At 44.1% G+C, this 24,384-nt stretch overlaps 1 protein-coding gene across 1 annotated transcript in view; it reads left to right on the forward strand.

The window, feature by feature from the left end:
* The window catches only part of LOC121557848 (tubby protein homolog), a 41,507-nt gene that overhangs the window by 9,730 nt on the left and 7,393 nt on the right, over nt 1-24,384 (forward strand). Inside the window, exons 2-7 of the mRNA XM_041871316.2 lie at nt 7,013-7,054; nt 13,050-13,101; nt 22,821-22,983; nt 23,211-23,357; nt 23,602-23,715; nt 24,033-24,239. Coding sequence (XP_041727250.1) covers nt 7,013-7,054; nt 13,050-13,101; nt 22,821-22,983; nt 23,211-23,357; nt 23,602-23,715; nt 24,033-24,239 — 725 coding nt within the window. The remainder of the gene's footprint in view (nt 1-7,012; nt 7,055-13,049; nt 13,102-22,820; nt 22,984-23,210; nt 23,358-23,601; nt 23,716-24,032; nt 24,240-24,384) is intronic.

Raw genomic sequence — 24,384 nt, forward strand, 5'->3', positions numbered from 1 at the left:
GTCGGCCCACGCTGCGAGTTCCTTGGTGAAGAGAAAACAGACGCCTAGCTGCGTCCCCTCCCTCGGACGGAATGGTCGAAGAGCTTCCTCATCTCGGCCGTGAACCCCTGGTATGAAGCCATGCAGGGATCCTGTCGTTCCCAAACGGCTGAAGCCCACTCCAGCGCTCGACCACGCAGCAACTCAATCAAAAAGGCTATCCTAGCCTTGTCAGTGGCATAAGAGTAGGGCTGTAGATCGAACACTAATCCACACTGCATAAGGAAGGAACGGCATCTTCCCAGCTCCCCCTCATATTTCTCCGGCGTCGGAACCTTGGGCTCACGGAGGGACACAACTTCAGAAGCGGCAGGCGAGATGGGTGAAACCGGTAGTGGGTCCTCCACCGGACACTGGCGTTGGTTCTGGACCTCCGTCAGGCCGGTAGAAAGGTTCCGAACTGACAACGCGATCTCCTGTAGTACCATGCTATGATGGCCCAACATCTTCTCCTGCTGGGTAATGGCATGGCGAACAGAGTCCAGGTCCGCTGGGTTCATATTTGGCCGGATCGTTCTGTCACAGTTCCCTCAGCCAGAACCCAGAAGCAGACCAGGACAAGGAGAGTTGAACGAAGGTGAGGGTTTATTTAGAAACAACCAAAAGGTGCAGAATAATCCAGGGACAGAGCGGGCGGCGTGGATGAGTAGTTGGGGGTGCAGCACTAGGTCCAGTGATGGCTCGGCAGCCGCCGACCATCAGGCAGAGGTGGGGTGAAGGTTCCGGACGTGTGACTGCAGGTGGAACAAAAACGGAGGTAAGGACACAAAAACTCAACAAAGTACAAAACAACAAAACTCACGCTAGAAACTCTAAACTGATACACAGAACACCTACTGTTCATGGCTAACGATCCGGCAGGAACTGGATGTTTGGCCAGAGCCTAAAAAGGGTGATGATGAGGGCCAGGTGTGCAGATTGCTGACGGGATGCAGGTGCGGAAAACCAGAGAGCTCCCCGGAGCGTTCCCGAACCCTCGGGAAACTGGAGACTACGAACACAAAACACTAGTCCACAGACAGGACCCGACTCAGACTGCCGGGATCGTTACAGTCCCAGCAGCTTGATGATTTATTATAGAAACACACTGACACTACTGTCCCAGCAGCTTGAGGATTTATTATAGAAACACACTGACACTACTGTCCCAGCAGCTTGATGATTTATTATAGAAACACACTGACACTACTGTCCCAGCAGCTTGATGATTTATTATAGAAACACACTGACACTACTGTCCCAGCAGCTTGATGATTTATTATAGAAACACACTGACACTACTGTCCCAGCAGCTTGATGATTTATTATAGAAACACACTGACACTACTGTCCCAGCAGCTTGATGATTTATTATAGAAACACACTGACACTACTGTCCCAGCAGCTTGATGATTTATTATAGAAACACACTGACACTACTGTCCCAGCAGCTTGAGGATTTATTAGCCTTTGAAGTATATTTGCCTTTGAAGTTGGAGTACATCGACTGGTATCTCCATCAATAAATAAAAAGCATTATTTTGCAATAGATTATTCAAAAACATTTCCGGACAATTTGCCCGGTAACAATTGTATTTATTGGCTTTTCATTTTCTTTTATTTGGGGCCGAAAGCCGTCATTTACCGGCTAACGGAAACCCAGAGCCTGGGGTTTGGCAGGCATAAACAACATTCCAGGTTCGCCACCATGTCCAAACCCAGACACTGTTTGTTTGTGTCCAGCAGTCATGCACACAGATGGCACAGCTGCAAGGTCTATTCAGAGAGGAAACAAGGGAGTTTTAAATCCTGGCATGTAAAACATCTCACCTATCTCTCAAGCCCTTTCCAGCAGCCTATCCCTCTCTTTCTGTGGAAGGGCATAGACAGTGAGTAGGCTACTGAGGCTCTCTTCTCTCTCTGCTGTGGGTTTCATGCTTGGGTGACTCAATTGGCAGAGGATGCGAGCGTCTGTTTTAAGAGCTGAACAGAGAGGTTGAAAGTGACCTCATCACAGCAGCATCAGAGGCTGATACCACACACCTCAGAGTAGAGGGAAAAATACAGCACATGAAACTGTACTGAGCAAGCGCATGGATGGACAAATGAAAATCAGGGTGTCTGTAAGGTAGAGTGCACATGATCAATGATCAAAGATAATCATGCACTCAGTCTCACTCAAAATCAGTTACCATGCAGTCTACTGTAGGAAAATTGTTCCTGGCTTAATACAATGTGTCTTCAGCTTAAATAAAGCTTTTACAATAATTCATGTTCCATAAAGGTGTGGTTGTTGTATCCCTATGTCACGATGGCTCGGCAGGCCTATAACAAACCACCTGGACCTCAAGTATCTAACTGTACAAGACGTGTGGGTGAGAAAGCTGTTTCAACAGGGGTGAAAATGAGGTGCAATTTACTTCCTGTTTTCCAGCACATTCATTTACATTTACATTTACGTCATTTAGCAGACGCTCTTATCCAGAGCGACTTACAAATTGGTGCATTCACCCTATAGCCAGTGGGATCACCACTTTACAATTTGTATTTTTTTTATTTTTTTATTTTCTCTTTATTAATTTATTCATTTTATTTATGATTTTTATTATATATTTAAATAAATAAAAAATGTTAATTTTTATTAAAACATTTTTTTTAGGGGGGGGGGGGGGTAGAAGGATTACTTTATCCTATCCCAGGTATTCCTTAAAGAGGTGGGGTTTCAAATGTCTCCGGAAGGTGGTGAGTGACTCCGCTGTCCTGGCGTCGTTAGGGAGCTTGTTCCACCATTGGGGTGCCAGAGCAGCGAACAGTTTTGACTGGGCTGAGCGGGAACTATGCTTCCGCAGAGGAAGGGGAGCCAGCAGGCCAGAGGTGGATGAACGCAATGCCCTCGTTTGGGTGTAGGGACTGATCAGAGCCTGAAGGTACGGAGGTGCCGTTCCCCTCACAGCTCCATAGGCAAGCACCATGGTCTTGTAACAGATGCGAGCTTCAACTGGAAGCCAGTGGAGTGTGCGGAGGAGCGGGGTGACGTGAGAGAACTTGGGAAGGTTGAACACCAGACGGGCTGCGGCATTCTGGATGAGTTGTAGGGGTTTAATGGCACAGGCAGGGAGCCCAGCCAACAGCGAGTTGCAGTAATCCAGACGGGAGATGACAAGTGCCTGGATTAGGACCTGTGCCGCTTCCTGTGTAAGGCAGGGTCGTACTCTCCGAATGTTGTAGAGCATGAACCTGCAGGATCGGGTCACCGCCTTGATGTTAGCGGAGAACGACAGGGTGTTGTCCAGGGTCACGCCAAGGCTCTTCGCACTCTGGGAGGAGGACACAACGGAGTTGTCAACCGTGATGGCGAGATCATGGAACGGGCAGTCCTTCCCCGGGAGGAAGAGCAGCTCCGTCTTGCCAAGGTTCAGCTTGAGGTGGTGATCCGTCATCCATACTGATATGTCTGCCAGACATGCATTCCAAACACATGGCTCAGCAGTGGCTTGGACAATCCACCCAGTTGAGTCAGGGACTGACAGACAGAGAAAACAAATCTGGTATTTGCAATAGGTAGGCTAGTTCTCAACTGTATCATGTAGGCTACTCCATTTGTAGCCTTGGCCTACCTAATCTCCATTCTGCGTGTAGATCGAAGAATCTGCTGTGACTGAATTGGATGCATGAGATAACGAGCTTCAGTAGTTCCGGTCTTTGGGTTTTCATCATTGGTTATATGGACATAAGGCGGTGCTTCGAGTGCTTATCAGTCGACAAACAGCGCTTGTTTCCATCATTTGTTTTGACAATGTTTAATTACTCCCAGGTGAATCATTCCCCAGATTTCCCTCAGCTGAGGAGAATGCCATTTTCCCTTCGCTGGCACACACATACACTAACAGAAGACAATATGACTTAAAGGTCCTGTGGTCTCCTAGCAACAGGACCAAGGTGCCCCACGTCCTGCCAGTTTTAGCAATGAGAGGGTTGTTTGTTTATACTTCAAGGATTCAAGGAGCATATAAGGATAGCCTATGTAGAAAGGCAGAAAACGGTGGTTTCACATTGACAATAAACAGTTTGGTTCATTTTACTATGACTAAGCACATTCCATGTTCTGGCATTTTCTGTCAAAATAAAAGTGTTGGAATATTTTACTTAAGATACTGTGGTTAGGCTAAAGCACACAAAATGTAAACCTTCCCAATAGTGTTACGTTCAGTTTGTGTCAAAGGTCTGCGGTTTTGATATGTGCAATATCTCCCTCTAAGTAAGAGGAAATGACGTCTGTGGAATTCTGCTGAAAGCATCTTTATATATTAGAGACCCAATCAGCAGAAAACATTTTCTGATACAGTCATGTCCAGCTTTAGCATGTAGCTGACACATCTTTGAAACTGAGACATGTACCTAAGCCAGAGGACCAAGCTTAGGGATTTCATGCCAGGTATTTTGTCTTGGCATGAACTCACACCACATTTAGACTCCCCTAACAAATCCCTGTGCGTTCACTGTGCTGTGTTGTGTTCAGAGGCTAGCCTCCAGTGTGGCGTCATGGCAACGGCTGCTACTCAGAGACCTCACACTCAGCTGTGTGGTGCTGTCACTCCCGGGGGTGGGACTCCCTTCAGGCTGCAGGGTAGCAGGGTTGTAGTGGGAGCTTCAGGTAGAGCTTCAGATTGACTCTGGACCGGGTTGGGAGTACCATACATTACCAGAGCTGCTGCTGGACTGTCTTATCTATCACACACCTAGACTGGCTGCTACAGCATCATGGACAGTGTAAAGAGTGGTGTCTCCCAGCCTGTCTACAGCCGCTGGTCCTACAGGTATACAGCAGGCCTACGTGGGCACACACACACACACACACACACACACACACACACACACACACACACTGTGTGCTTGATTTTTCCAAAATGTGTACTGTAGCGTGAGAAATAGGATGATAGAGGAACTGAGAGAGTGAATGGGTCTGTGTCCTGTGAGTCAGATGTTTGTTGTGCCTGTGACCGACAGAGAGGCTTGGAGCATCTCTTCCTCCTCCCACTGCTCTTACCTCCTACCCACACTCCTGTTCTCTGTTCTCCTTGGGCTGAATGGCTTACCTGCTGTTAAAGGGAAACCACTCAAAAACAATCTTTTGGTGTTTTTTTTCATTAGTCCACTGTTGATACAGCTCCAAAATGTTTTGTATGTCAGCAGTCAAGTTTTCAAGATATTGGAATTTCAAGAAGCAAAGTGTCACCGGCCACATCATCATGATGATGTAAAATGCAGTGTCAACAGTGGACTAATGGGAACAAAGGATCTAAGGATCTCTTCCTCGCTCATGTTTCGTCAGTTGCATCGTCGTTACTTATTCAGAGCTCCATCTCTTGTACTGTAACGAGAGTTTCTTTCTTTCTAACATGTTATATTGTGAGGTTTGCTGTAACTAAGGACGTGCTAAGAGTATTTGACCAAGTAGCTGACATGAAAGAATTTGATTGAAGTTGCTTGTGTTGAAAAGACTGTCGTTTAGCTTGTATGAGTCTATAATGTGGTCCTCTGTAGCTCAGCTGGTAGAGCACGGCGCTTGTAACGCCAAGGTAGTGGGTTCGATCCCCGGGACCACCCATACACAAAAATGTATGCACGCATGACTGTAAGTCGCTTTGGATAAAAGCGTCTGCTAAATGGCATATTATTATTATTATTATATTAATATCCTAGGCCTAGTTAAACAGTGTTGTTCACGCTCTACACCTCACCATGCGTTGATCATTTATTCAGCTGGTGTCTTTTCATCTGGTTTCCTTAAAGGCACAATCTGCGATCTGGCAATCTGTTTAATGGTCATTTCAATTCTTTGTATATAGCAGGGCTGCCGTTTCACACAAAAAACAAATGCCAAATTCTAGTTTTAACATGGCGCAGAGCTGATCTGACTGCCAGGGAATCAAAAACGGCCTAATCTCACCCATGTCATCACCCTGTTTTGAATAATCCCTCTCGCGATTTCATTCACTGAACTGGAACTGAAGCCATTCTCTCCATCCTCCGTGGAATTAGAAGTTTAATTAGTCTACCTCTCATTCAGTCTTTCTTTTTAACCCCGGAAAGTCATTTGGTGAAGGGGAAATTAAATTGACTTTATTCGATGAACTTTAAAACATGATTTAAATTAATTCAAAGCTGTGAAGTATATTAATGAGAATCCTTTTATTGCAGTTTGATAATACGCTTCTCTGTTGTCTCTCGTCTGATAATAAAGTCTCAAATGTTATGCTAAATGCCAGAGACACGTTTTGAACTGCATCATATTTTCATCTGAATGCAATAGTCTCATCCTATTCTCAAGCCTTTTCACCAACAGACCGAGGACAATGCGATGACATGGAGAGTATTCTAAAGCTTGTTTGTGACAACGTAATACACTATTACTAGCCTGCATTCTGTTTGCTTGTCAGTCAGTAAATCTTTACAGCACAGTGTCAGTGTTATGAAACATTGATTACCGTGTCGAGACCTGTGAAGGGAACAGAAAGACGGTGTCCTCCCAAGTTGGATAGAGGTGGAGGACACTCAGTATATTCCTAGATTAAAGTATAGAATGATGATACCCTGTGGCAGATCAAGCAAATACACAGCACCTGATCAATGGTCATTCACTGTCTGGGTGACTGTCACCACGCCACGGTCATATAGGTGTTCATTCGTAGTACTACTGTACAGGCCACTGTCTGTTCTATGTCTGTTAGCTCAAATAGGCCTATTTAGACAAATGAAAATAGATTGCTTGATATGTGTTATGGACTGAGGATCGATTTACATTTCCCTGTAAAATAGAAAGATCACGTGCTTCTCAAACTGAAGGACTACACCAGCGTTGACACAGAGTATCAGAACAGTACCAAAGCATCCCATTTTAGCCTAGTTTTTTTTTTGGTATCACAAATCTCTTGCTAACTCTATTCTTCTCTGTGTCCTGTGTTTCCTGTTCCAAAACCCCATGGCCCTGAAGACCCTCCAGCTCCGCCAGCTTCTCCTCTACCTCAACAGCAAGGTAAGCGGGGCGGCAGGTAGCTTAGTGGTTAAGAGCGTTGTGCCAGTAACCGAAAGGTTGCTGGTTCTAATCCCCGAGCCAACTAGGTGAAAAATCTGTCGATGTGCCCTTGAGCAAGGCACTTAACCCTAATTGCTCCTGTAAGTCGCTCTGGATAAGAGTGTCTGCTAAATGACGTAAATGTAAGCAGCACGGATGTTGGATCTTAATTTGATCACCCAGGAAATGTTAAACTTGGAGTGTATTTGAGGTTTATAAAGGCTTCTGAAGTTTGTCATTTCCACTTTGAAATTTCAGACTTGATTTTCCCTGTGTAAATGTCCATTAATTATAATTCACATTTCCTGTTGCTGCAAGATTATTCTCCTGCTGTAGCAAACTGGCTCAAATTAAGATCCTACATTTAGCACCCACCCATTAGAATACCTGTAATTAACCATCCACCCAGGCACCCACAGCTTCCATCAACTAGTCATTTAATGGTCAAAGGATACTTTTTCTATTCATAGTACGCTCCAATAGGTCAGTTGACAGACGACTTCAGAAATGCTCTGCTTTGGTGAGTGCCAGGTAAAGAACCTGTAGTGCAACCGTTGAAGTGAAATTTGCGCAGAACTGTCTGTGTAAGGGTCTACTAGAAAGAGCTGTCCTGTTGTGTTGTCAGAGAGACTAGGTTGAGTGTTGGGAGACGGATAGTCATATTGATTGTGGTGTCAAGTAGATGGATGAAATCAAGGAATGTCCACAGTGGCCACACACAGTCACTCTTCTACCTCTAGGGTTGAATGGGGACACTTTTTGGGTGGTAGAGCCACCTAAAAATGGTAAGTTTTACAGGCAGGTACGTTTAATGACAGTATCCCAACTATGTTTTTCCCCCCCATTCCAAAAGAGGTCAAACACCCTTTGGTAGTAACCATACCCACCAAGTCTCCAGCCTTTTCCCAGTGGAGAGTAGTCCCATTACGTCTCCTCCCAGGTCCCTAGCTGGACAGCTAGTCTACCTCTCCTCCCCCTGGCCCTGCCCTCCTCTGGCCACCCTACACTCTGAGAAAAAAGGGTTCTAAAAGGGTTCTTTGGCTGTCCCCATAGGATAACCTTTTGTGGTTCCAGGTAGAACCCATTTTGGTTCCAGGTAGCACCCTTTTTGGTTCCATGTTGAACCCTCTGTAGAAAGGGTTCTACATGGAACCCAAAAGGGTTCTACCTGGAACCAAAAGGGTTCTACCCGGAACCAAAAATGGTTCTTCAAAGGGTTTTCCTATGGGGACAGCCGAAGAACCCTTTAAGGTAGCACCTTTTTTTCTAAGAGTGTAATGACCATCCCGGATGTGTAATTAACACCTCCCATCATCCTTCACTCGTCACTACTGTCTCATGGCCATGTAATGGCTTCCCTGTGGACAGATCTGCACGCCTGTATGGATAGCACTGCACTGGGCTGATTACACTTGAAGAGGGCTGTAACAATCAGTACACTAAAACAGAGTGCTCTGCAGTCTCTGAGATGACTGATCATTAATGTTGAGTTGACCTAACAGGGGTTGTTGTTGAGTGAATAGACAAGCAACTGGCAAAGTCAGGTCCAAAACTCATTGGTTCGATGACATTGGTAGCATTTCTTATTGCCACATAATGTGGAATTTCAATCTGTAATAACTTGACTTACTAATGATTTTCATCCATAATTCTGAGGAAATCTGAGGACATGGCCAAGTCGTTGTTGTCTGTAATAATCTGAGTTGATGTAATAGATGATGTCCTGCTTTCTATTCCTCTTGGCCTTTGGTGACTGTCCTTCAGAAGCAGTGATGATGACGTAATGAGGCCCTTATATCCTCCAGCAGAGTGATGTGTCACGGACCTTATCCCAGACACGAGGAGAGAGAGAGAGAGAGAGAGATAGAGAGAGAGAGAGAGATGGAAGGAAAGTAGTGTTGAAACCTACCAAAAAACAATTAGGCAACAACAAATTCAATCCATTCTAGACAACTTCCTGGACAAAACGTTCCACTGTAATAGTGAAGGTGTAAACTTGGCAGTAGAAAACCTAAACAGTATATTTGACCTCTCAGCTTCCCTATCAAATCTAAAAATCTCTAACAGAAAACCGAAGAAAAGTAACAACAGTGATAAATGGTTTGATGAAGAATGCAAAAACCTAAGAAAGAAATTGAGAAACCTATCCAACCAAAAACATAGAGACCCAGAAAACCTGAGCCTACGCCTTCACTATGGTGAATCACTAAAACAATACAGAAATACACTACGGAAAAAGAAGGAACAGCATGTCAGAAATCAGTTCAATGTAATTGAAGAATCCATAGACTCTAACCACTTCTGGGAAAATTGGAAAACACTAAACAAACAACAACACGAAGAGCTATCTATCCAAAACGGAGATGTATGGGTAAACCACTTCTCCAATCTTTTTGGCCCTATAACAGAGAACAAACAGCAAAAAAATATACATGATCAAATGTAAATCTTAGAATCAACTATTAAAGACTACCAGAACCCACTGGATTCTCCAATTACATTGAATGAACTACAGGACAAAATACAAACCCTCCAACCCAAAAATGCCTGTGGTGTTGATGGTTTCCTCAATGAAATGATAAAATATACAGACCACAAATTTCAATTAGCTATACTTAAACTCTTTAACATCATCCTTAGCTCTGGCATCTTCCCCAATATTTGGAACCAAGGACTAATCACCCCAATCCACAAAAGTGGAGACAAATTTGACCCCAATAACTACCGTGGGATATGCGTCAACAGCAACCTTGGGAAAATCCTCTGCATTATCATTAACAGCAGACTAGTTCATTTCCTCAGTGAAAACAATGTACTGAGCAAATGTCAAATTGGCTTTTTACCAAATTACCGTACGACAGACCACATATTCACCCTGCACACCCTAATTGACAAACAAACAAACCAAAACAAAGGCAAAGTCTTCTCATGCTTTGTTGATTTCAAAAAAGCTTTTGACTCCATTTGGCATGAGGGTCTACTATACAAATTGATGGAAAGTGGGGTTGGGGGAAAAACATATGACATTATAAAATCCATGGTTAAAATTGTCAAAAAACACACACATTTCTTTCCACAGGGCCGTGGGGCGAGACAGGGATGCAGTTTAAGCCCCACCCTCTTCAACATATATATCAACGAATTGGCGAGGGCACTAGAACAGTCTGCAGCACCCGGCCTCACCCTACTAGAATCTGAAGTCAAATGTCTACTGTTTGCTGATGATCTGGTGCTTCTGTCACCAACCAAGGAGGGCCTACAGCAGCACCTAGATCTTCTGCACAGATTCTGTTAGACCTGGGCCCTGACAGTAAATCTCAGTAAGACTAAAATAATGGTGTTCCAAAAAAGGTCCAGTTGCCAGGACCACAAATACAAATTCCATCTAGACACCGTTGCCCTAGAGCACACAAAAAACTATACATACCTCGGCCTAAACATCAGCGCCACAGGTAACTTCCACAAAGCTGTGAACGATCTGAGAGACAAGGCAAGAAGGGCCTTCTATGCCCTCAAAAGGAACATAACATTTGACATATCAATTAGGATCTGGCTAAAAATACTTGAATCAGTTATAGAACCCATTGCCCTTTATGGTTGTGAGGTCTGGGGTCCACTCACCAACCAAGAATTCACAAAATGGGACAAACACCAAATTGAGACTCTGCATGCAGAATTCTGCAAAAACATCCTCAGTGTACAACGTAAAACACCAAATAATGCATGCAGAGCAGAATTAGGCCAATACCCGCTAATTATCAAAATCCAGAAAAGAGCTGTTAAATTCTATAACCACTTAAAAGGAAGCGATTCCCAAACCTTCCATAACAAAGCCATCACCTACAGATATATGAACTTGGAGAAGAGTCCCCTAAGTAAGCTGGTCCTGGGGCTCTGTTCACAAACACAAACAGACCCCACAGAGCCCCAGGACAACAACAACACAATTAGACCCAACCAAATCATGAGAAAACAAAAAGAGAATTACTTGACACATTGGAAAGAACTAACAAAAAAACAGAGCAAACTAGAATGCTATTTGGCCCTAAACAGAGAGTACACAGTGGCAGAATACCTGACCACTGTGACTGACCCAAACTTAAGGAAAGCTTTGACTATGTACAGACTCAGTGAGCATAGCCTTGCTATTGAGAAAGGCTGCTGTAGGCAGACCTGGCTCTCAAGAGAAGACAGGCTATGTGCACACTGCCCACAAAATGAGGTGGAAACTGAGCTGCACTTCTTAACCTCCTGCCAAATGTATGACCATATTAGAGACACATATTTCCCTCAGATTACAGCGATCCACAAAGAATTCGAAAACAAACCCAATTTTGATAAACTCCCTCATCTACTGGGTGAAAAACCACAGTGTGCCATCACAGCTGCAAGATTTGTGACCTGTTGCCACACGAAAAGGGCAACCAGTGAAGAACAAACACCATTGTAAATACAACCCATATTTATGTTTATTTAGAGAGAGAGAGAGAGAGAGAGAGAGAGAGAGAGAGAGAAGATGATATATATATATATAGAGAGAGTAGATGATATATATATATATATATATATATATATATAGAGAGAGAGAAAGATGTGCTTAATGAAGTCTTTCCTATCCTACTCCTGTAACACTCTCTGTCTGAATGGGAGATGTAAAGGTATAATACAGCCCAGGCTGTTTTACAGCAACAGATGGTATGAGCATGTGGACTGACAGAGAAATGAGTGAATCCCAGAGATGTAAAATTGTTCTGAGAGATTTCAGCAGGTGATAGCAGAACCTTTTTTTTTTTCTCCCAATCTCCAACCATCCCTCCATCACACACTTCCCCATTCCTCCATCACACACTTCCCCATTTCTCCATCACACACTTCCCCACATGCTGTGCTCTTGCAGTGAGAGTGGTTTGTTGTGGCTGGGGAGAGTAGAGGTGGGTTCCTCTAACTCTCTCTGTGCCTCTGAATAGACTCCCACTGCTACTCCCACCTTCTTCTCCCTCTCCACTGTAGCTTAGCAACATGTACCCAGCAGGCCTTTTCACAGGAGTCCAGGAAAAGTAGTCCCAAACAACAGCCACCACTCTGACGGCCAGAGACAGGACTCTATGGAGAACTGTGTCTTAGATGTAGACTTGCTGTTGCTTTGTAGCACTGTAGTGCTGCTGTCTGTTGCTTTGCTGCATTATACAGTCCTGATATCATATTTGACCTCACCAGGAAAGTGAGGAGTTTTATAACTAGAGCCCTAAGCGTTTCTTGGTCAGGTTAGCCTACGTGGCCAAAATGATATCTATTAACAACTACATTTTTATTTCCTTCTGTTGCAATCTTTTTTTCTTTGTTTTTTTTTGTATGCAGATCATGCACTCAGGCTAAGCTCAAACAGTTATAGCCTAAGGTATGACTGTAATCCTGTATGACAGTCTTATTTATGCGCAGCAGTGCAACTGCTTTTTCAAGCGAACACCTTGGTAACGTTCAATTCCAGCTCAGCGAGGATATTTCAGTGCATTGTCCGCAGTTCTTATTCACAGCAGTGATGCCCCCTGGTGGAATCCCATTGAAAATCATTAGTGTCATTGATGTAAGTGACATCCGGGTAGGCTTGGGCTATATACCCTATATACCATATACCGGGGTATTTAGACATACTGACGGTGTGATTTTCAATACCTTTTAAAAAAAGAAATAAGGCCCCTTGTGTGCACTTCCGGTAATATTGTATACCCCGGTATGGAACAGAAACGTTATGAAAATCTGGATACCACCCAATCTCAATCGGGGGTGCATTCATTAGTGACCACTGTAGCAAATTGTTTCTTATTGGAAAAATAACAGATAACAGATGAGATCCAGATAACAGATTCGTATTAACCACAGAACCACTTGTATTATGTCTCAGTCAGATGTGAGTTATGAGTGGATAGTAACCATTTTGTCTTTCGTCTCTTCCCAGTGCCCTTGATGATGACAGCACCAGCCTCAGGCAGCAGAAGCTGGAAAAGCAGGTAATGACTACCATTATTAAACACATTAAACTAGTTACGCCACATACAGCACCTGTTCAACATCATATCCACTCTACAGACACTACGGCTCCCAGAGACTTGTTCAGGGTATATGTCATGAGTATTCTATTTCTGATTCAGAAATGACCAGACTAGTCCATATTATATACAGTTGAAGTCGGAAGTTTACATACACCTTAGCCAAATACATTTAAACTCAGTTTTTCACAATTCCTGATATTTAATCCTAGTAAAAATTCCCTGTCTTACGTCAGATAGGATCACCACTTTATTTTAAGAATGTGAAATGTCAGAATAATAGTAGAGAGTGATTTATTTCAGCTTTTATTCCTTTCATCACATTCCCAGTGGGTCAGAAGTTTACATACACTCAATTAGTATTTGGTAGCATTGCCTGTAAATTGTTTAACTTGGGTCAAACGTTTCGGGTAGCCTTCCACAAGCTTCCCACAATAAATTGGGTGAATTTTGGCCCATTCCTCCTGACAGAGCTGGTGTAACTGAGTCAGGTTTGTAGGCCTCCTTGCTCGCACACGCTTTTTCAGTTCTGCCCACACATTTTCTATAGGATTGAGGTCAGGGCTTTGTGATGGCCACTCCAATACCTTGACTTTGTTGTCCTTAAGCCATTTTGCCACAACTTTGGAAGTATGCTTGGGGTCATTGTCCATTTGGAAGATCCATTTGCGACCAAGCTTTAACTTCCTGACTGATGTCTTCAGATGTTACTTCAATATATCCACATAATTTTCCTTCCTCATGATGCCATCTATTTTGTGAAGTGCACCAGGCCCTCCTGCAGCAAAGCACCCCCACAGCATGATGCTTCCACCCCCGTGCTTCACGGTTGGGATGGTGTTCTTCGGCATGCAAGCGTCCCCCTTTTTCCTCCAAACATAACGATGTTCATTATGGCCAAACAGTTCTATTTTTGTTTAATCAGACCAGAGGACATTTCTCCAAAAAGTATGATCTTTGTCCCCATGTGCAGTTGCAAACCGTAGTCTGGCTTTTTTATGGCGGTTTTGGAGCCGTGGCTTCTTCCTTGCTGAGCGGCCTTTCGAGGTTACTGTCGATAAATACTTTTGTACCTGTTTCCTCCAGCATCTTCACAAGGTCCTTTGCTGTTGTTCTGGGATTGATTTGCACTTTTCGCACCAAAGTACGTTAATCTCTAGGAGACAGAACGCGTCTCCTTCCTGAGCGGTATGATGGCTGCGTGGTCTCATTGTGTTTATACTTGCGTACTATTGTTTGTACAGACGAACGTGGTTCCTTCAGGCGTTTGGTTCATCCTTGGGAGCAATTTCCAGACTTGTGGAGGTCTACAATTGTTTTTGTGAGGTCTTGGCTGATTTCTTTTGATTTTCCCATGATGTCAAGCAAAGAGGCACTGAGTTCGAAGGTAGGCCTTAAAATACATCCACAGGTACACCTCCAATTGACTCAAATTAGGTAAATTAGCCTATCAGAAGCTTCTAAAGCCATTACATCATTTTCTGGAGTTTTCCAAGCTGTTTAAAGGCACAGTCAATTTAGTGTATGTAAACTTCTGACCCACTGGGATTGTGAAACAGTGAATTATAAGTGAAATAATCTGTCTGTAAACAATTGTTGGAAAAATTACTTGTGTCATGCACAAAGTAGATGTTCTAACCGACTTGCCATAACTATAGTTTATTAACAAGACATTTTGTGGAATGGTTGAAAAACTAGTTTTAACGACTCCAACCTAAGTGTATGTAAACTTCCGACTTCAACTGTATATGTAGAGGCATTTTGCGTTTGATGTTTTGGTTGTTTTTGGTGTCTTTTCATGTTTTGTCAGAATAGTTTTTGAGGGCTTGTCTCAGTCCATGTTTATAGCTGTGAGCCTGTCAAACTTGAACATTTGACTGGCAGCGAGTGTATAAATGACCTTGTTTTCTGCCTCCGGTGTCACTCAGGCTATGAATTTTGTTGGCTTTGTAATAGCATTTGTATTACCGGCCATCAGCACAATAAGGCTGATTGTCATGAAACAGAGGGAAAACAGGGTGTGTTTGAACTCTTTTATTTTCGAAGGAAGTACAGTTTGCACAATTAGCAGAAAGAAAAGTATTTTTCCATAAGGGAATTGTTTTAGCACTCATAGTAGAGATAAAGCACCAATCTGCTCCTTTCTCAACTAACAGTTCTTCCTGGTCTGTGTGTCTGATGATTGTCCCTTACAATCCCTCCTGCCTGCAGTATCCTTATCACCACCCATGCTCCTTTAAAGTGAAACGGACTTATTTGGTTTAAGAAACCAGACTTAAGCAACAGTCACACAATGGAGTAAAAGATGGATGAGATGATTGGTATGCACATAGACTGACTCAATGGGTGTGTCCCAAATGGCACCCTGTTCCCTACATAGTGCACTACTTTTGACCAGAGCCTAACGAAGTAGTGCACTATATAGGGAATAGGATGCCATTCGGGACATAGCCATAGAAAGGTTTCAGTAGATGGAGTCTGTGTAGTGCGCTTTATGCCTACAGATGTAGGATCTTAATTTGATCACTTTTGTTGCTGAGAATTTTCCTGTACAGCAGGAAAAGCACACTTGTAGTGTATTTGAAAAGGCTTCTAAAGTTTGTAACCTTAACCCTAAACCTAACCCTAACCTTAACCCGTAACCATAACCCAAACCCTAAACCTAACTCCTAACCCTAAACCTAACCACTAACCCCTTACCCTAACCTTAATTCTAACCCTAATCCTAAACCTAACCCCTAAGTTTAAAATAGCCTTTGTCCTCATGAGGATGTGGGAAATGTCCCCACAAGGGAGAACTTCCCCCTTGTTTTACTATCCTTGTGGGGACTTTGGGGGGTTTTAGGTCCCCACAAGGATAGAAAAACCAACCCCCCACACACACATTGCTCCTACCTCTATTGCTGTCTGACACTTGCAGCACCTCTATCCCCCTCCCTCCCTCTCTCTCAATTCAATTTCAATTTAAGGGCTTTATTGGCATGGGAAAGGTATGTTAACATTGCCAAAGCAAGTGAAGTAGATAGTAAACAAAAGTGAAATAAACAATCAATATTAACAGTAAACATTACACTCAGAAGTTCCAAAAGAATAAAGACATTTCAAATGTCATATTATGTATATATATATACAGTGTTGTAACAATGTGCAAATAGTTAAAGTACAAATGGGAAAATAAATAAACATAAATATGGGTTGTATTTACAATGGTGTTTGTTCTTCACTGGTTGCCCTTTTCTTGTGGCAACAGGTCACAAATATTGCTGCTGTGATGTCACACTGTGGTTTTTCACCCAGTAGATAAGGGAGTTTATCAAAATTGGGTTTGTTTTCAAATTCTTTGTGGATCTCTGTAATCTGAGGGAAATATGTGTCTCTAATATGGTCATACATTTGGCAGGAGGTTAGGAAGTGCAGCTCAGTTTCCACCTCATTTTGTGGGCAGTGTGCACATAGCCTGTCTTCTCTTGAGAGCCAGGTCTGCCTACGGCAGCCTTTCTCAATAGCAAGGCTATGCTCACTGAGTCTGTACATAGTCAAAGCTTTCCTTAAGTTTGGGTCAGTCACAGTGGTCAGGTATTCTGCCACTGTGTACTCTCTGTTTAGAGCCAAATAGCATTCTAGTTTGCTCTGTTTTTTTGTTAGTTCTTTCCAATGTGTCAAGTAATTCTCTTTTTGTTTTCTCATGATTTGGTTGGGTCTAATTGTGTTGTTGTTGTTGTTGTCCCAGGGCTCTGTGGGGTCTGTTTGTGTTTGTGAACAGAGCCCCAGGACCAGCTTACTTAGGGGACTCTTCTCCAAGTTCATCTCTCTGTAGATGATGGCTTTGTTATGGAAGGTTTGGGAATCGCTTCCTTTTAAGTGGTTATAGAATTTAACGGCTCTTTTCTGGATTTTGATCATTAGCGGGTATCGGCCTAATTCTGCTCTGCATGTATTATTGGGTGTTTTTCGTTGCACAAGGAGGATATTTTTGCAGAATTCTGCATGCAGAGTCTCAATTTGGTGTTTGTCCCATTTTGTGAATTCTTGGTTGGTGAGTGGACCCCAGACCTCACAACCATAAAGGGCAATGGGTTCTATAACTGATTCAAGTATTTTTAGTCAGATCCTAATTGGTATGTCAAATTTTATGTTCCTTTTGATGGCATAGAAGGCCCTTCTTGCCTTGTCTCTCAGATCGTTCACAGCTTTGTGGAAGTTACCTGTGGTGCTGATGTTTAGGCCCAGGTTTATATAGTTTTTGTGTGCTCTAGGGCAACGGTGTCTAGATGGAATTTGTATTTGTGGTCCTGGCAACTGGACCTTTTTTGGAACACCATTATTTTTGTCTTACTGAGATTTACTGTCAGGGCCCAGGTCTGACAGAATCTGTGCAGAAGATCTAGGTGCTGCTGTAGGCCCTCCTTGGTTGGTGACAGAAGCACCAGATCATCAGCAAACAGTAGACATTTGACTTCAGATTCTAGTAGAGTGAGGCCGGGTGCTGCAGACTGTTCTAGTGCCCTCGCCAATTCGTTGATATATATGTTGAAGAGGGTGGGGCTTAAACTGCATCCCTGTCTCGCCCCACGGCCCTGTGGAAAGAAATGTGTGTGTTTTTTGACAATTTTAACCACATACTTGTTGTTTGTGTACATGGATTTTATAATGTCGTATGTTTTTCCCCAATCCCACTTTCCATCAATTTGTATAGCAGACCCTCATGCCAAATTAAGTCAAAAGCTTTTTTGAAATCAACAAAGCATGAGAAGACTTTGCCTTTGTTTTGGTTTGTTTGTTTGTCTCCATCTCACTCATTCTCTCTCTCTTCCCCACTCTGCCCCGGGGTGCTTAAGACCGCTGATTCAGTTAGCGACAGTGACCACCCAGACACACTCACATACACTCTAGTTCTCTCTCACACACACTCTCTCACAGGCTGAGGAGGAGACACGGACTCAGAGTGAGAGGGAAGCTGGTGTTGCGTGGTTATCCTCGTGTTAGTTGTCTGATCTGAAAGCCTGATCCAGGATCCAGGGGTAGAGGGGGGGCAGGGAGACAGAGGCATGCCCGGCACGAGTGCTGCTAGGTGGGGGAGAGTTTAGACGTGACGGGGTCTCACAGAGCATGGAACCCTGAGCTCCACAGAGAAACTTCTGCACTTCACTTTCACTTTCTGTCTCACTCCGGACGCCAATGGACAGGGTGGGTCAGCACCTCTTTTTCTCTGGTCTGTTTATGTCCTTTATGGTTGACTATTTTGATCTGAGAGTAACATGGGAAGTTGTGTGGGCATATGTGCGTGCTTGCGTGTGTGTACTGTGCATGTGTGCTAGCATTTGATTTCAGCTCATCCTGGTGATATCATTGTTATAGCCTGTCTCTGGTGGGACACACTTCCGTGGATGTGGGATATCTCATTGTCTGATATTTTCATTAGCCTCCTGTGTCTTGTTTTAGGCCTGGACAATATCTTGCTCCCATAGCCTCAGGACGGTGCATGAAACAGTGTATTGAGTCATATCCTTTTCTCATATCCTATCCTCTGAAATCTTTCAAGTGCCAGTCTTTTGTTTAAATGGACAATAATACAATGGATTGTTTTAATTATAGGGCAGTTTTGTTTCTAGGATCCTACACTATTTTCTCCTGTTTAAAAAAAAAAATGATTCTGATATTCTATCATTTAGAGATATGATCTGTGTGATGGTGGTGCACTGGGAACTAGTAGCCTATTCAACAGATTCTATCAACTCTTTATGTTGCTGTTTGATTATGCAAATAGTTGAACAATGAGTAGCCTAAAGCATAAATATTCCTAATTTCCCGCTCAGTCTCTGTGGCTTTTTTGGCCATACTCCATGTTCTGGTTATACACTCTTAGAAAAAAAGGTTCCAAAAGGGTTCTTTGGCTGTCCCCATAGGATAACCCTTTTTGGTTCCAGGTAGAAAAGGTTCTACATGGAACCCAAAAGGGTTCCTTCTATACCTGGAACCAAAAAGGGTTCTTTAAAGGGTTCTCTTATGGAGACAGCCAAATAACTGTTTTGCATTCTAGATAGCACCTTTTTTTCTAAGAGTGTAGTCCAAGCAAGCAAGCTATGAACTAGGTTTGAGTTCTGTTCAGTTTGGACAGGGTTAACTCAGTTGTTTACAGCTGGCTCAGTGAAGTGTCGTTGCCACTGATGAGTTCTGTCAGTGAGAGAGACAGTTCAACGTCTGCTCTACTACTGTCACTTCTTGTGAGGTAACCGTTCTGTAAAAATGTTAATATGAGTGAAATCCAGGAGTGGCCGTTGCTAAGATGCCAGCAGCAGTAGCATCTTAGTTACAGAGCAATATCACACCAGTGAGATAAAAACAGATTACACAAATAGGGCTAGCAAGAATTTCCCAGCCAGTTTACACAGGAAGACTACTGTTGCCCAGAGCAAAGAGAGAAGACTAAGCGAGGCAAAAGGGTTTCAAAGTCATCCGGTCCTGGGTCAGATGTGTGGCTCGTGATAACATTTTAAAATAGGATCTCATCGTGAAGCATTGTGGGGCTTTTGTTTCTTATTTACATGGAATCTGTATCCTGTGTCCAAATTAACAGTCTGTTTCATTATGATAATCCATTCAGATGTCTGCTATTTTTAGCCTTAGAAGAAAACGAGGAGGCGGGCCCTGTTCCCCTCTTAAAGGGATACTTCCCCAGTCAGATGAACTCGTAGATACCATTTTTATGTCTCTGCGTGCAGTTTGAAGGAAGTTGCTAACTAGCGTTATCGCAATTGCTAACTAGTGTTAACGCAATGACTGGAAGTCTATGGTAATTGCTAGCATGCTAGTAGATGCCATAGACGTCCAGTTATTGCGCTAACGACAGTTAGCATTGGCTCGCGAAACTACCTCTAACTTCCTTCATACTGGGTGCAGAGACATGAGTTCATCTGACTCTGGGGAAGTAGATAAAGGACCTCATTGCCAAAATCCCAAAGTATCCCTTTAAAACAAAGCCTGTTTGAAATGTAAACCATCAGTATCCAAGCTGAAACAATTAAGCCCCCAGAGGCCTTTCATCTGGTCTTATTTGCATTTTAATCAAAGACAAAGTCTGGGTATTTAATGAATCATATTTTTCAGGTGTACCTTGAGATTCAGGTGTCAAATAGAAATAGGCCATGGGTGTGTGTGTGTGTGTGTGTGTGTGCACGTGCGTGTGTGTGTGTACGTATGAGCATGCGTGCGTGTCTATGCTTTTGTGTGTGTGTGCACGAGTCTGCGTGTGAGTGCATGAGCATGCGTGCGTGTATGTGTCAGTGCTTTTGTGTGTGTTTGCGCCTGTGTTGCGTTGGCCCTGAATGTGTGTGTTGCGTTGGCCCTGAGTAATAAAACCTTTCTGTAGTGGTGGTTAATCAGCCCAATGAGCCTTCAGGGAGACAAGGACCTCTCGTCTCTTTCCAGCCCAGTTCATCACTAAACACCCCTTGTTGTTTTGATGCTCCCCACTAATTGATGCAGTTACGTAACCCATCGCCTGCTTTGACCAGAGACCAGGACTGGAGGGCCAGCTGACGAATGTCACTATAATTCATGGAAATTGACAATTTCTCTAGTGTGAAGCATTTTTATATTCATAGAGACATTGTGCTTTGCATTGTCTAGCCAGAAATCTAAAGGGGGCCAACCCTTGTCGCTGTTGTCCCTAGTTTCCCAGCACGTTTGTGATGGCTGTGACAATGTCAGCTCTAATGAGCCCACTGCCTTGTCACTGTCCCATGTCCCCAGTCTCTCTGTCCCCCTACTGAACAGAGCCTTAGCCAGCATAGCACATAGTTATCATAGGGTTCCACAGGAAGCAGCATTTCCAACTCTAGGTTTACTAAGTAGTTATAATTGGAGTTGTTTGCGCTGTATGTGAAGCAGTCTATTACTTTGTCTCATAGCATCTTTTATGATGGTCTAGACTTACTTTTCCAGGACCCATGTAAAAGGTTTTTCAAAAGTGATTTCAATGGATGCTTTTGTTGCTGAAGGTCCTTCACTGAGTAGCTTACTCTCCTATGTCCCATTTTCTCTGGTTTTGCTAGGACACAAAGATCCATTATTCTGTGACCTTTATTATGACATAAATGTAGCCTAGCCAACCATACCTCACCTGTCCTGTTTCTATGAGAGTTGCATATTCTGCCTGCCAATTTAGTCTCAAAGATACCGATGGAAAAAAGCATGACATTTTACTGTGGCTAAATGATTTGCCAGGTCGGGTCATGACGCTTATGTGTGTGTGTTGTTTACAAAGCCATCTGGGGTTCCATTTTGAGATTCACATTGAATGGGCTCCCGAGTGGCGCAGCGGTCTAAGGCACTGCATCTCAGTGCTAGAGGCGTCACTACAGACCCCCGGTTCGATTCCAGGCGGTATCACAATCCGGCCGTGATTGGGAGTCCCATAGGGCGGCGCACAATTGGCCCAGCGTCCTCCAGGTTTGGCCGGGGTAGGACGTCATTGTATGGGCGGCAGTTAGCTTAGTGGTTAAGAGCGTTGTGCCAGTAACCGAAAGGTCGCTGGTTCTAATCCCCGAGCCCACTAGGTGAAAAATCTGTCGATGTGCCCTTGAGCAAGGCACTTAACCCTAATTGCTCCTGTAAGTCGCTCTGGATAAGAGCGTCTGCTAAATTACCAATTATTTATTTATTGTAAATAAGAATGTGTTCTTAACTGACTTGCCTAGTAAAATAAAGGTATAATAATAATTACACTAGTTTATCAATGTATAAAATATTGCGCATTTACAGAGTATATGAAGAAGAAAAATACAGGAACTGAGACACACACACACACACACACTCACACACACATACATAGGGAAGTGCCAGAGATAAATAGTTAAATAAAGGTCTGTCCTCTCCCCCAACAACAGTGGGAGTGGTGAAAAGACAACAACAAAGAATGTGGAGTCTATCAAGGACACTCTGACACGGTTACCATACAGTAGAAACATGTGTATCTTGTTTGACACCCCTCAAACGAAGCTGGCAAGCCACCATAATGAGTTTTTTCCTAATTTGTTTTGTCTTATTGTTGAAGATAACTCTGAGAGAGAGCACCGTTTTTCACAACAACAACACCACCACCGGTGGCTTTTGATCAAATTGTCCCAAATGTCTGATAAGGACAGAGTCATTACTGATTGTCTGGTACTCAGCATTTTGAGTGATCTGGAAAATGTCTAAGGCTGTCTGTATAAAGTTGAATGTAGATTAGTGTCTGGGGGGATTTAAAGGGATACTGCCCTTGTTCTACTTCCCAGAGTCAGATGAACTCGTGGATAACATTTTTATGTCTCTGCATGCAGTAGGAAGGAAGTTAGCAGTAGTTTCACGAGCCAATGCTAACTAGTGTTCGCGCAATGACTGGAAGTACACAGTCTACAGGTACGGTAGCATTACATAGCAGCCAGACCGCTAGCCAGGCCAGCTCTTTATGATAAAGAGTGTTTTAATGAGGGAAAGGGATGGCGTCCTCATGGACTGTGGGGAAGAGAGGCCAGATATACCTGGACAAATACAGGAGGATCACTAGAGCCTTATCACCAGCTGTCAGTCCAGCTGTCAGTCCGGGGCAGGGAGGGACGGATGGACAATATTTGCATGGTATAACGCCATACTCCCGTCACTGACTCTCACTGTCGTTGTTCCCCTCCCTTCCAAAGAGGGCGCTGTTGGAGCAGAAGCAGCGGCGGAAGCGGCAGGAGCCTCTGATGGTGCAGCCCAACCCAGAGGCCCGGCCCAGGCGCTCCAGGCCCCGGCGCAGTGAGGAGCAGGCCCCGCTAGTGGAGTCACGCCTCAGCATCACCAGCGATGTCATCATGGACGGTGAGCCTTGGTTCTTGGGGTTAGCTACTGTACTAGCTAGCATGATTAAGGGCAAGAGTTTTTCCTGTTCAGGAAGTCCCTGAATTTTTCCGGGGTCAGATCACACGATTGGGAAAAAGGAAGCAGGATTAGTGCTGAGTGATTGAACCCAAGTCCACAGTCAGAGATAGACAGTTGTTGGTGTTGGCTATGAAGAAGCATACTTTAATGATCCATTTTCTTTCCAGTCCAGAGTGAGGGCAGTACGTCAGGTGAGGATAGTGAGAGGGAGTGGTGGGAGAAGCTGGGGCCAGGCCCCATGTTGCCCAGGAAAGCAGGGAGAGGGCCAGTCATGGAGCTCACTCTGGAGGAGCAGAGTGGCCTTCCAGATCGAGGTAGAATAGACCAGTCAGGAAATACAAGGCTATAGAAAAAGTGCTTATATAGAATAGGATTATAAACATTGGTGCATCCCACTTCTGACACCAATCGCCTGTACATTGGCATGCTGCATATGTTAGTCTCTCACATACTGGGATACAATGTTATAAAAATGTTCCTACAAACAGTCAGGAAACGAATATGTTGAGGTGTGTGTGTGCGTGCGTGCACGTGCGTGTCTAATAACGCCTCCCTCAGTCAAGGTAGTGGAGGAGACACCCAGGAAGCTGTTCTCTCTGATGCCCAGATGGGCCTTCAGATGGGGAGGAGAGAGTCACATTCAGAGAGGCAGAGCAGCATTCAGACTCCCAGGCAAGAAAAGGGCAAGCTGAAGCCACCTGCTCAGTGCAGCATATCACTCCATAGCACAAGGCTAACTATAAAGAGGAGCTCTGACATGAACATAGAGGAGAGGTACTACAGAGAAACGCAGCTGCAAGCAGACGGCTAAGTAATAAGGCATAAGTAATCAAATCACCTCAGGGAAGCACAGATAGAAGCACAGGAATACAGGACAGCTCTTGGAGAAGTAGACAGCTGGGTGCTCAAACACACAGACAAGCAGGACAAAGTCATTAACATCATTCAAGACATTAAAACAAAGTTTATGAATGCGCCCCACCCTGCAGGTATCGACGGCCCTGCTGCCTTCATGGGCTCTGAGGCCCCAGACCTGGGTACCAAGATCCAGATTCTGTCTGTGAGCCAGTCCCAGCCCCTGTCCCTGTCCCAGCCGCTGCCCCAGTCTCCCCCCGCCGAGGAGCCAGACCGGGACGGGGACACAGAGACTCTGCTGGAGCCCAAGACGGATATCCACGAGCTGCTGCAGAAACGAGGTGAGCCGGGGGGGCTTGAGAAGGGGGTCAGACAGGGAGTCAGGACAGCCAGTTAGGACAGAAGTTAGGAGTGCTAAAGTGGAGTGTTAAAGAGTTCTGTCAATAGGTAAGGCTGGGGGGTTTCCTGAACACCTTACCTGACCAG

The sequence above is a fragment of the Coregonus clupeaformis genome, chromosome 28 (assembly GCF_020615455.1).
Source record: "Coregonus clupeaformis isolate EN_2021a chromosome 28, ASM2061545v1, whole genome shotgun sequence".
NCBI classification, from domain to species: Eukaryota; Metazoa; Chordata; class Actinopteri; order Salmoniformes; family Salmonidae; genus Coregonus; species Coregonus clupeaformis.